Here is a 12,691-nt window from a genome sequence, read left to right on the forward strand (position 1 = left end):
GCTACAAAATGTCGAGTATATGCCAATCTCTAACAAAAGAGCTTAAAAACTGGGTGCTAATTTTGCGTAGAAACAGACGGACATGATTATATCGAGCTGGATACACATACTGATCAAGGATATATATAAATATGTACTTCATGGAGTTTGAGAAGTATCCTTGCATTAGCAATTTGTGTGACAAAATTCAAATATCCTCTGCAAGGCAAGAATGACACGACTTCGAATGACACGACTTCGAATGAATCAAGATAGGTACATTTAGATACATACATCTTTTTGTATGTATAAATATATTTGTCAGATATAGAGAAAACTGAACTATCGTCTGTGCAAGTGCATAAATGTTTGTATACGTGTATGTATGTGCATGTGAAATATATGTATGTATTCATGTGCCCTCCACTCTTTCACTTGAGCCGAAAGGTTTTGACATCGTGTCCAGCATTCAGTAGCAACGTTTCGGGTGTTGTGGGCGCACCCAGGCGCACCCACTCCCTTGGCAATCCGGCATCCTTGCGGGCCGATTGCAATGCCTGCTGCAAGGCAAAGACAACGCTGACGGCCAGGCAACAGGGCGGCTCGCCGGTGGCCTTGGAACGCATAAAGCCCGCACTGCTCGCCTGTGGATTCTGCACAAGTTCGATGCGAAAATCAATGGGTATATCCTTGGCGCCCGGCGGCTTGTAGTTCCACGTGCGATTCGTGAGCAGGCGACCCGTCTGGCGATCATAGATCAGCTGCTCGCTCAGCCAGTAGCCCAGACACATGACGAACGCCCCCTCGATCTGGCCAATGTCAATGTTCGGACTGAGGCTCTCGCCGGCATCTTCCAGCAGATCGACGCGCTTGATCTGATTGTTGCCCGTAAGCACGTCCAGCTCGATTTCGGTTAGCGCCAATCCATAAATATGATAATTCTGCATATCGCCCTCCTTATACTGATCCGAGGCAATCAGATTGATGGAGGCGGCATGGGCCGCCTGCACCGTTTCCTGCCAAGTGGCCTTGGCCTTCTTCACCGGCTGCAGTCGGGCGTTGAGCGTCTCGCAGGCTTTGCGCACAGCATAGCAGACGCTTTCGCTGCCCACAGCACCGCCGGTGACCATGGAATTGGCGCCATTAATTGTGTCCGATGACTCGATCTTGATGTGGTTCAGTTCGATGCCCAACGTGTAGGCGGCCACCTGCGCAATCTTCGTGTTCATGCCTGCCAAACATGGAGGGGGAAATGAGAAGTATATCAATTCAGTGGAACCCGACTAGCAGATGCCCTGTAACCCTACTCTATTGAGTACAGGGTATAACATGCGTTTACACAGATAACAACCTACCTTGACCCATTTCAATGCCGCCATGGGTGACAACGACTGTGCCGTCTATATGATAAATGGCCACCGTTGCCGGATACTGGCCAAAGTAGAAGATCGGATAGTCCATTATGGCCAGACCCAGGCCACGTTTGATCCAACGGTTGTCTGCATTGTGCGCCTCGATCTCCTTGCGCCGCTGATGATATTCCCTTGACTGCAAGAACTGTGAAAGCAGCTCTGCCATTTTATGGCCCTTGGATAGGTTGAGCAGCCGCACCTCGGCCGGATCCTTCTCCACCTCGAACGCTACATGCTCCACAATGTTTTCGATCATGGCAATGCCTTCAACAGAGCCAGGTGCACGGCACCACGTTGAGCTGGGCGCATCCGTCAGCACAGCGTTGCCGTTGATCTTGTAATTGGCATCGGTGAAGTCGTAACAGTTGGCTGCGGTACCTGTGGAGTGTCCAGAGATGGGGCTCTCGTTGGTATTCCAGCCGGCGTCCTCATAGAAATCATTCTCCAGACCCACTATTTTGCCAGTGGCCAGCACATGGAACTGGTAGTCGGAACGGCAGGCCCAGCGCTTGCCATTCGCATCCATCATGGACTCCAGCGATTGCACAAAGCGCACGGGTCGATTCAGCTTGTGGGCGGCCAGGGAGGCGGCACAGGCCACCTGATTGCCGCGCGATATTTTGCAGCCATAGGCGCCACCTAAGCGTCGCACCTGCAGCTGCACATCCTTGGCCTTCAGCTGCAGCATGCGAGCAATTACGGACTGCGTGTGATCCATCCACTGTGTGGCGGAATAGACCCTGAGGCCATCCTCAAAGGGCACCGCTACCGTTGTCTGCGGCTCCATGCTGAAGTGATACTGCAGGCCCATCTGGAAGACACCACGCACACTCTTATCCGGCGTGGCCGAGCACTTCAGCTGGCCCGGCTTCGCGGAGACCTCGCGCACAATGCGCGACGCCTCCGGCGTTGGCGACATGTCCAAAACGTCACTTAAGCTGGGCAGCACTGGTCGCGCCGGTTCCGGCTGGCCATAGCTGATCTTCACCAGCTTAGCGGCGCGCTGTGCACACTCCGCACTCAGAGCCACCACCAGGCCCGCGGGCTGCTCATAATGGCGAACACGGGCCTCACAAAAGATCTCCTCCGGCTCGTAACCAAAGTCTGGATCACTGAACGTGTTCGTGCCGGGCACATCCTTGGCGCAGTAAAAGGCGAGCACGCCAGGCTGACGAAGTGCCTCCGCCGCATCAATTTGCTCTATGCTAGCGCCCACCTTGGTGGCGCCCACAAAGGCGCAGTGCACTGTGTTGGATGTAGTCAGCAGATCGTTCATGTACGTCGCCTCGCCCGAGCACTGAATCATGCCCTCCACCTTCTGCACCGCCTGCGTCACGGGATAGTTTTGCTTCTGCGTCTGGTACACCTGTGTGCCCGAGGAAAGCGGCCGCTGCAGCAGCTGGCCACCGCTTCTGAATGCATCGCTTACGTCCGCCTGGGGCGCCCGCTTCAGGAGAAACTTGTATAGCAATCCGCAGGCCAGGCTCAAACGATACGCGGGCGATGCATCCGGCAGCACCTCATCCGGCTGCACCAGCGTCGACAGCTTAACAAACACCTGCTCCAGCAGTGCATTGTCAAAGGGACTGCGTCCGACCAGCAGCTGCTCAATGGCCGTCGCATGCACAAAGTCCGGCCGAATGCCGCCAAAGCAAATGCGAGCATTCTTCACCTTCGACCCCGCGTCCAGTTCCAGCAGAAATGCAGCGTTCACATAGGCATGCGCATTCTGGGCACGTGGCATGATCTGCAGCGGAATGAGGAAAGAAGTTAGAGAGAAAACTAACTGGTGGTTGGTTACAGATAGAAACAACTTATAAGTAACCTGGGGGCAGTTGCTCTCTGACTGTAGAGAGAACGAGAAAGAAGGGCTATCTTCGGCACGCCGAAGATTTAATACCCTTGCAGACCCAACCTTTTCTTAATGCTCATAGTGCTTTGCTTTGTTAATGCCGCGTGTGGTTAAAATACTTTGAAATACAAAAATGTTATCCATACAACAACTTAATTTTCGACCGATCGTTCCTATGGCAGCTATATGATAAAGTGGTCCGATATGGATAGGATTTTGCATATATATGAGGAGCATAGTAAAACTAACAAATGCCGAGTTTGGTCAAGATATCTATAGTGGTCCGATCCAGCTGGTTCCGACATATATACATAGAAAGAGGGACTTCTGCAAAGTTTCATAAAGATAGCTTTAAAACTGAGAGACTAGTTCGCATAGAAACAGATAGACGGACAGACGGATATGGCTATATCGACTCGGCTGTTGATACTGATCAAGAATATATATACTTTATGAGGTCGGAGGTGTCTCCTTCTATGCGACAAAATTATAATACCCGCAGCAAGGGTATAAAAACTTAAAACTGAAAGCGCAAGTTGCATACCGACTTTTGTCGACTGCCTAAAAATACCTTATATACCTTATATGATTCGTATATGTACTTATCCTTGGGATAAGCTGGCAGCAGGAATGCCTTGACCAGGAGTTTTCTATCCTTGGAGCTTAAGTAGTCCGCCAGTGAGAATTGCTGCTCATCCGTGGCATTCGTAGAGGCAATGACACGCACATCGAGTGCTTCAAAGCTGATGTGGACATCGGATGGGAACTCGGGATGTTGCTTCTTGATGGACAAGTTGCCCGCTAGAGTGCCAGACTGCAATAGAGGATTGATTGATTGGAGGATTGATTGTGTCGCACGGCCGAGACTGAAACTCACATTGCGCACGGGCACATTGGCAATGAGATCCAGATGCGTCCACAACTGCTGCAGATACTCGAAGCCCGCCTGCTTGGAGGCATCTTTCAGTATGTCCATGGCCTGGCTGAGGCTGAGATTGGCGCCCAGCTTCAGCTGCTGCGGCTCGCTGCTGTGCTGCTGCAGCTCTGTCACGGCGCGTAGATCGATGAAGTGTTTAATGTCCAGTGGACGCCGATAGACGCCATGGGCCGTGTTGCCCGCGACAAGCATAAACTGCTCCTGCTCGCCCACCTGGTCCAGGGCCTCGAATAGTTGAGTCAAGGACTGTGGCCAATGCCACCGGCTGCCATCCGTGTGGACCAATGTGGAGCCCACACAGCTGCCGGCACAGAGTTCGCCCGTTTTGGGGCAATTACGCGCTGACAGGTCCTCAATGTCCATGCACTCCGCCGGCAGCTTAATGCAGCTGTCCACGGCAAAGGACTTCATTGCATCCAGTATGGGCCGATAGCCGGTGCAGCGGCAAATGTTGCCTCCAAATGCATTCTCCACCTCGGCCATGCTCACTTGCCCCCCCTGCGCCTCCAGTAGACCGTACATGTTCATCACAAAGCCCGGCGAGCAGTAGCCACACTGGGTGCCATTCAGCTTGGCCAGACGCTTCTGTATGGGATGATAGCCGCTGCTCTTGTTGCCCAGCCCCTCCGCCGTCACGATCTCCAGCTGCGCGCAGCTATTCAACAGCGTCAGGCACTGCAAAAGTCAAGCTATAATTGTTGTTGCTCGCTTTTCTTTGTTTTGTTTCTGATTAAGTAGTGTGGATGCCCTTTCTCACCGAGTTGACCGCCCAACTGCGCTTCCCGTCGCGCAACACGCAAACGCAGACGCCGCAGCCGCCTTCCAGGCACATGAACTTCGTCGCCGTCAGCTGCGCGTGCTCCCTGATGAAGGTGTTCAATGTGATATCCGCCGGCAGATTGCTCAGATTCACTGCAGAGATAAAGGTTATTGGAACGGGGATTACTCGAAAATGAAGAATTGTATTCTTGCTCAGTATGTCAAATGCTGGAAAGGGTATTCAATTTTCGGCACTATTATATCTGAGTTTATTTTTCTTCTGTTCAATTAGTCCATCAAAATCACTTAATTGGCAATCAAATATAATACACAGAATCATTTTGCAAATGTAGGGCATTTAATAGTCGCAAATACTCGAAACTTACCCGCATAGGGCTTGCCATTGATTGTAAAAGTGGTCGTCATATTGTTGTTTCTAAAAATAAATCCGTTGGAAATGCCCCGTTACTTGGCTCCTGCTGCTGCAGCTGCTACTGATGCTTCTTGGCGCTTCGGTTGTTCGCCTTCAACTGATTCTCGATTCACCAGTTCGGCAACAAATTTGCTTTGCTTCCAGGCAGTTGCGATTTTTTTAAATAAATTAAATTAACAACTATTGAATAAAAAAAAAAAATTCGTAGTTGTTGCTCAACTTTAATTGCAGCTTTGCAGCTTGCAGCAGTGCTGCGCCGTTCCGAGCGACCTAACGACGCCTATCTTTGTGTTTGTTTGTTTGTTTTCCCGCTGTTGTTGCTCAGTTTGCTTTGGTCTGTCGTCCGGCTGTCTGTGAAGAGTCACGATCTTTGCAAAAATAGCAACAAAATGTACCATAAATGGAACTAGCTGTGACTGCGTCAGTGCCCTTGGGCATAGCGTGAGAGAATATACACATACATATATACAGAAACATATATGTATACATATAAACTTATGGACATACATACATATATGTATATTTTCATGTAACTAAGTATTTGTGCAAATAAAACAATCTAAATGACAAATGCAAACAAATTATATAAATTATTTATACACTTCTTTACATACATATGTACATATAACAGATTTACATGTTTAACTATGCATGTATTTAATTTAAGTGCTTATGTAATTATTTGCTTTCATTGTTAAGCACTAAAATTGCAAAAAGAGTTTTGTTACATTTTGTTTGTTAATCAGCTGGTAATTTGTCACAACAGTGCGATCAAATATTTAATTTGACTTTATAATAAATAATTGACAATTTTTAGATAATATACATATGTAGTACATATGTACTTTTTAGCCCGCAATAAAAAAAAACTGCAATTGCTGCCGCACACACACATATACATCATGCGAGAACAAAAGAGAGCAAGCCGGCCGGCACGCACAGCATTGCCAGATCTAATTGCACTTTTACATTTTGCTTTTCAATCGTGCTCCAACAAGTTTTGCAATTATCCGATAAAATATCAAACTTATAAATTAAATGGATTTCATTTGTAAAGAAATAATTTAAAAGTGGTTGCTTGTGTTGTCGAATATCACTAGGTGAAAATGTAAATAGTGCAAATATACATATATGTACATACATATGTATATTTATTAGGACAAGTGAACAACAGTGCAAATGGAAAAGACAGAATGCTAGCTGGCGGCCCGGCGCGCAAAGCATTGCCAGTCTGATTGGAGTTTCACGGTTCCGCTTTCAATAGTTTTGCAATATTTAAACAAAATGATAGGTTAATACTTATTTAAAGTGATTATATTTGTGAATGCTTAATACTTATTTAAAGTGATTATATTTGTGAATGGTTAATAATAATTGATTGTACAATCTAATTCAAGTGAATGCAAATCTCGTGATAGCACGCAACTGGCGTAGTTGTTTTTTTAACACGCTAATTGGAAGTTCTGGTCAATTGAATATTTATATGTATGTATATATATAGTTTTCCTTTGTAAATATATTATAGTTTTAGCTAAAAGCTCATATGTATAAATTAACAAAAATTTGGCGGAATAGTTTTTCGCAGCAATTGTTTTTTTTCCTTGCTTTGCTTTGTGGAACGTAAATGTGTGTGTGTGTGTGTATGCAAGGCAAGACATTTTAACCTTTAGATGGGAATTATCTTACTTGGGAATTTTTTGGGGTATTCTCTCTTGCCAGCCTAAGTAAGCGTTTAATTGTTGTTTTTCTTGATTTTCTGGATATTTTTATCGTAATTTTTTTGTTTGTTTGTTTCTTGACGCGAATTAATTAATTAAATACATTCTCGTTTGCAGTTACCTGCTGCCAGCAGTCAAAAATATTTACACAGGCTTCATTTTTATTGACTCCAAAGAATTCCGTCTGCTTGCTGGAGGAGGGGGGGGAGAGAAAAGTGTCCACTCATTTAGGAATCATTTGTCAAAATATAAATCGGGAGAACGAGAGAGGAATGGGTGTAGGAAAATGTTACATAATCATGCATACGGCGTACAGAAAACATGCCCCAGAACAACAACAAGAAGTACAATAAAGGGAAATGTTCCGCCCTGCAGCTTATCGATATTCAAAAATCGTATTCGAACGTTAAACAAGTAAAATTAAAATATGAAAAACGCAATCTTTTTTCACATGGCTAAGCATTCGGTTCGGTGCCCCAAAAGGCCGGCAACCCGCTGTCAAACAGGTACCCGAAAACCCGCTACCCATTTACCCCAACCCTGCTCTTCCCAACAGAAGTTTGACTTTATGCCGGGGCAGTGGGCGTGTCCGTTGTTGTTATTGTTGTTCTTGGAGCTGTCATGCATAATAAAATTCGAATATATATTCGGGCGCACGCCTTCGCCTTGTCTTTGGTTTTGGATTCGTTCTCGCTGCGGATCCTTATCAAACACGAAAAGTGACGTGTCCAACTGCCAAAGACGATGATGCACACAGGTCCAAGTTGGCGGGCAGACAAACAAACCCCGTGCCCCTTCTCTACCGGCTCACCTTGATGAGCTTCTCGTCGCTCGACACTGACCCACAAAAAGCATCGACCCGCCAAGCCCAAGTGAAATTATCTGTTCCTTGTCTTGAACCCAGCCTTGTAGCCAAGCTCATGCCATAAATATTTCGTGTTTCGATTAGGTATAACACATTCGCAATTTTTATTTACTTATGCGCTAAGCTTTTAGCTAAAAGTGTTCTATGCGATTCTCAAAGTTAAATATGAGGAGTCAATACAGTAAGCATATATTAGATTCGAAGAGCTTATGTTTTAACCATAAAGATAGAGCGACATATATGCTTAAGGTGGGAGCCAACTGAAATACAGCTTGAGTATAAATTTTTAATATGTGTTTCCAACAATAAACATTGTTTAATGCGTTGAGACCCTTTGCTAAAAAAGAAGAAAAACCCTGGGCAACTACTCGATTGTGACACATTTAACCCTTTGTCACAGCCATTGACAGTTCAATAATGCCACATTCGAAAAGGGAACACGCTCCCTGCTATTGTCCATTTGCTATCGATGTGCGACGGGTGCGGGGTCAAGTGGAGGCGTGGCAGCGCCTGAGTAGGGACAAGGTGTCACACATCAACCGCCAGCAGCGGGCCAGGTACCAAACGCGTTTGTTAACACAAAGCAAACATGACTTTGTTATCAAAGTGTGTTAAATATTGCATTCGATTTATTGTGATCTATGGTTATAGCATACAATCCCTTGGAATCGCAGAATATTAGTTCATGTACATATATTGAGTTTGGATTTCGAGGTCCGTTAGGTTAAGTAAGTGCATAGTATACTCTTCTAGAGGTTGTTATACATTTTGTCATGAAAAGTGTAACGCTTATATGGAGACATCTGCGATTCTATAAATTATATTGTTATTGATCAGTATCAACTGTCTGTCTGCTTCTATACAAAATGGTAGTCTCTTTGTCTAAAAGCTCTCACAATCGGCTGGGATCGGACTACTGTATATTATATATTTTATTCTTACGATCGTTCGACAATTAAGTCAAGACTTGAATAACTATTTTCTTTAACACGTTTTGCCATGTTTGATCAACTTCGGATCACTTCGGACCACTATATCATATAGTTCTATTCGAATAATTGGCTTAATACTACGTTTTGGTAACATTTTAAGTTAATTTGACCACAATTTGTATAAACTGGCCTTACCAGGCATGCTACAGGTATATTATTTATCATAAAAGTTGAGTTTTTTCCATATGCATTCACAGTATGCATCTCCCTTAGTTCAATTACAAGTACATATTTTTGATTTCCCCAAGATAATACCTACTTCTAAAAAGCTTTTTAAGCATCACATTCAAAGTCGCGCTTTATAGGGTGTTTACATTTCGGTCAAGCTCAATTTCAGTTCTGTTTCAGTCGTTCGAAACGCTTTGGCTCGCGACTCGCGATTTGTGGGGACTCTTGTCGCCTGTCGGATGTCGAATTAAATTCCCATTATTTGGCTGAAATAATTTCCCGTTTATCTTGCGCCTGATGCATTCGCATTGATAAAACCAGCGACGCGTTTTGATGGCTTTCGCTGCATTCGTTGGCAGCTCCTTAAAAACGTGTGATATATTTTGCACAGTGAAAACACCGCAAATGTGGGCAAAAACTCGAAATCGAATTCAGGTTTTCGGGCCTTTTAATTGATTCATTAGTCAATCGTTTGTCGAGTTGCTCTCTGGGTGGGTCCAACTGGGTATCGGGTTACCCAGCAAGACGCTCTTTGTTCTGCTTGGCTGCAGCGCGATGCGCCCTGCGTTTGTTGAGCTGCACCTGCCACGCCCCCGCCTATTGTAGGCCAGCAGTCAACTGTCGTCAAAACCCATTTGTGGCACAGACACCAACTGAAAACTATAACATTTCTATTTTTACGAGTTCAACGAAAAGTTAATAAAACCCCCCAAAAAAAAAAGGAACTGAACCCTAGACAGAAACTGTTAATAGTTATTTTATTTGCGACAAATAAACAAATAACATTCATTTTAATACCCTCGAAACATTGCAGATGCAGAAAAGGGCATAGGAAAAATTTGTGTAAAAAGCAGTTGAATGTAACTTGGACTCCATAGAGCTTATATATTCCTGATCAACATAAGGTTCAAATCTCACTTCAGTCTGGGTGATTCAGCTCAAGCTCTATGCCAGAGCGACTGAACCTATTGAAACCAGACATTATTTGGTTTTTTTGTAGGGTTTTCAAATACAGTTCATGAAATTTCTTTCGAAATTAAAAAAATTATTGGAATATTATTCAATAATTATTTGATGTTTGTTATAAATTTCTTCTGCTTGCCATTTGTCTATAGGGTAACCACAGGTCGAGCATACGCACTCTAACACATTTCTACTTGTTATTTAAGTGAAATGAGCTTTTGACAAACTAACAAAAATAAAAAATAAAACCAAGCGGAAACCTAATTGAAAGTAGGCACGCAAATTGAGTTAACCAAGCGGAAAACCAGACCATTAAAATTGGATTGCTGGGAGGGTGTCCAAGCCGGGCAGGAGAAAGAAAGAGAGAGAGAGAGAGTGAGAGGAGGGGGGGATAGGGTGACCCCTGTGACTATTGGACACTGGGCTCGTTGCTGTTCGATTTATGGCATTTTGGCAATTGTCAGGCAATTTAATAGCAATTTGTCCCTTCGAATGGAAAAAAAAAAACAACTAAAAACTGACGAAAATTTGACGAAATGCAATTGGAAATAGTCACGGCTTCGATGGCAGAGTTCACTCAATAACCGACTGAATGACTGACTGCACAGCGTAACAATGGCAACAAATTTACCAAAAACAACAACAACAACTATTTAGACCAACAATGACAAACTATTGAAAGCCAAAAATGACATTTCGAGTTCCGTTCGGTTGGTGAATTCCAGTTTGGCTTTCGCCACAAGGTTGGAGGACAGCAGCCGAGCAATGAAATTGCAAGGATGTGCAATAATGTGAGCTAAATGCATTTGGTTAGGCGTGAAGACAATTTTATGGGTTAGTTTTCATGTGAAGCAAACAAGAATGTGTTAGTTGCCAGTACTCGACTGGCAAATGCTCTGTAATTAAGTTTATATATTATTTCATTTAATTATTTGTCAATCCATCTATAATGATAACAAGTTAACTTCAATAGGCAAATTATTTTTCACTCCCAACCGAACCTTAATTTAAACCAATGTCTAAAAACCAACTACAAACTCTTTTTTTAAAAATGTTTTATCTTAAAATTAAACAAATTTGGGGGAGAGTCTCTATCGAACACATAAACAACTTTAGCTTCAACATATCCAACCTCATTTGGTGGATACAAATTCCTATTTTCTAAAGGATTATATCTATATCAAGTTAAAAAGTGAATTTTTTCATGAATATATTGACAATACATGACGCGCCGTTAAACCCAAACCTGGGTTCAAGGCTGTGTAAAATTGGTCTCACGAGCCGAACCAGGAGTTGGTTCAAACCGTAAGCCGAACCATCAACTTTCTTTTAGTGGTTTGTCGCCTACAAATAGTTGCATGTATGAATTCAATGTTTGGTTGGCAGCTGGGATGACTCTCGCTAGTCCTTATATAAGAATTTATATGTTAATTATATATATATTTAATAATACTAATATATTTATTGTATATTTAATATATAAATTATAATATATACAATACAAATATATATATATATACTCTGTACACAAATACATTTCAGCTGCTGTTCTTTGTTTTGCCACATTCATTTAAATAGTTTAAATAAATGTATATACTTCTTAATCGGATATGATATATATGATATATAAAAGAACATTCGTGCAATAAAAGCCAAGTATTTATCTCATCGACTGACCTTGTTGTTGGCCTTTAAACACTTGGATTTAAGTGAGAGGCTTAGATATAATTGGATTAATAAATTGATTTACAAAATTTTTCCAACATATTTTAGCTCTTGTAGTTGCCGGGCTCGGAATAGAAAATAAATAAAATTACCAGATCTAGAGTCAAAAATCTTGGAAATTTTATACGTTGCAAAATCAGAGTCGTTTTTCTTTTAATGATTGAAGCTGTAGATTCTTGCTTTTTAATTTTTCCTTTACATGAAATTGTTCTATATAAATCATAAGATGTAAAATAAAGACGACTTTCTTTAAGGAGCTTTCAAGACATTTTTGATAGACTCAGTCTACCTTTTGTCGGCTTTCTTTATCGTTATTTCAGTTTTTATCCGGCAAAGCGCCTACCTTACAGATAAATTTGGGCGTTAAGCCGTTGGCGAGAAACAGCAAAACTTGAAGATAAGCCCGATAGATAAAGCGTAGAGCAAGAAAAATATATATATATATATATATATAAAAGGTAGGCGCGATAAATTATAAAGTGAAGCGAAAGGTTGCCACACAGCTTCAACTGTGAGGCAAGATGTTGTCTTATCCTTATCTACAGATGACGGGCGTAATATCAGCCTGTTGTTGTTGTTAAACTTGCTGTTAAAGTTGTTGTCACCCGGTTGGTTAACTGTGGGAGCCAACAACTTAATTTGTAATTTATTTTTTTTTTTAGACAAAGTGGCAAGATTTATGCCGCATGCGAGCTGCTTAATTTATATGAAGTTACGAGAGAGGCAGACTGAGAGAGAGAGAGAGAGGGGTGGCTAAAAATTAACTGACGCTGATAATAAATCAATTTCCTGCCTACACATTAAATTATACTGTTAATAATAAGCTGGAGTTACCAGCTCGCGAACAGCCCACGTTTAACTCTGGAGTCCGACTGCAAGTCTGAGCCT

The 12,691-nt window shown here is 43.0% G+C and overlaps 1 protein-coding gene across 2 annotated transcripts; it reads right to left on the reverse strand.

The window, feature by feature from the left end:
• Positions 1 to 256: 256 nt before the first annotated feature.
• LOC135434622 (uncharacterized) lies at positions 257 to 5,541 on the reverse strand. Of its 2 annotated transcripts, XM_064691250.1 has the most exons (6): positions 5,326 to 5,541; positions 4,938 to 5,092; positions 4,121 to 4,855; positions 3,824 to 4,057; positions 1,335 to 3,138; positions 257 to 1,210 (listed from the first exon to the last, which is right to left on the reverse strand). In XM_064691250.1, the coding sequence occupies exons 1-6, from the start codon at positions 5,363 to 5,365 to the stop codon at positions 411 to 413; spliced, it is 3,768 nt and encodes a 1,255-aa protein (XP_064547320.1). In that variant the 5' UTR covers positions 5,366 to 5,541; the 3' UTR covers positions 257 to 410. The 2 variants fall into 2 exon arrangements, with proteins under 2 accessions (XP_064547320.1, XP_064547330.1); XM_064691260.1 differs by lacking the exon at positions 5,326 to 5,541 and having other exon boundaries at positions 4,121 to 4,869; positions 4,938 to 5,078.
• Positions 5,542 to 12,691: the final 7,150 nt, after the last annotated feature.

Source organism: Drosophila montana, unplaced genomic scaffold, assembly GCF_035044405.1.
Source record: "Drosophila montana isolate Dmon_TW-CO22-7 unplaced genomic scaffold, ASM3504440v1 contig_1505_1, whole genome shotgun sequence".
Classification (NCBI taxonomy): domain Eukaryota; kingdom Metazoa; phylum Arthropoda; class Insecta; order Diptera; family Drosophilidae; genus Drosophila; species Drosophila montana.

Coding starts and splice junctions, on each gene's coding strand:
- LOC135434622 (XM_064691250.1), bottom strand. CDS start 5,365: ATGACGACCACTTTTACAATCAATGGCAAGCCCTATGCGG. Junction 4,856..4,937: donor GCAGTTGGGCGGTCAACTCG/GTGAGAAAGGGC, acceptor TGACTTTTGCAG/TGCCTGACGCTGTTGAATAG. Junction 1,211..1,334: donor CGGCATTGAAATGGGTCAAG/GTAGGTTGTTAT, acceptor CATGTTTGGCAG/GCATGAACACGAAGATTGCG.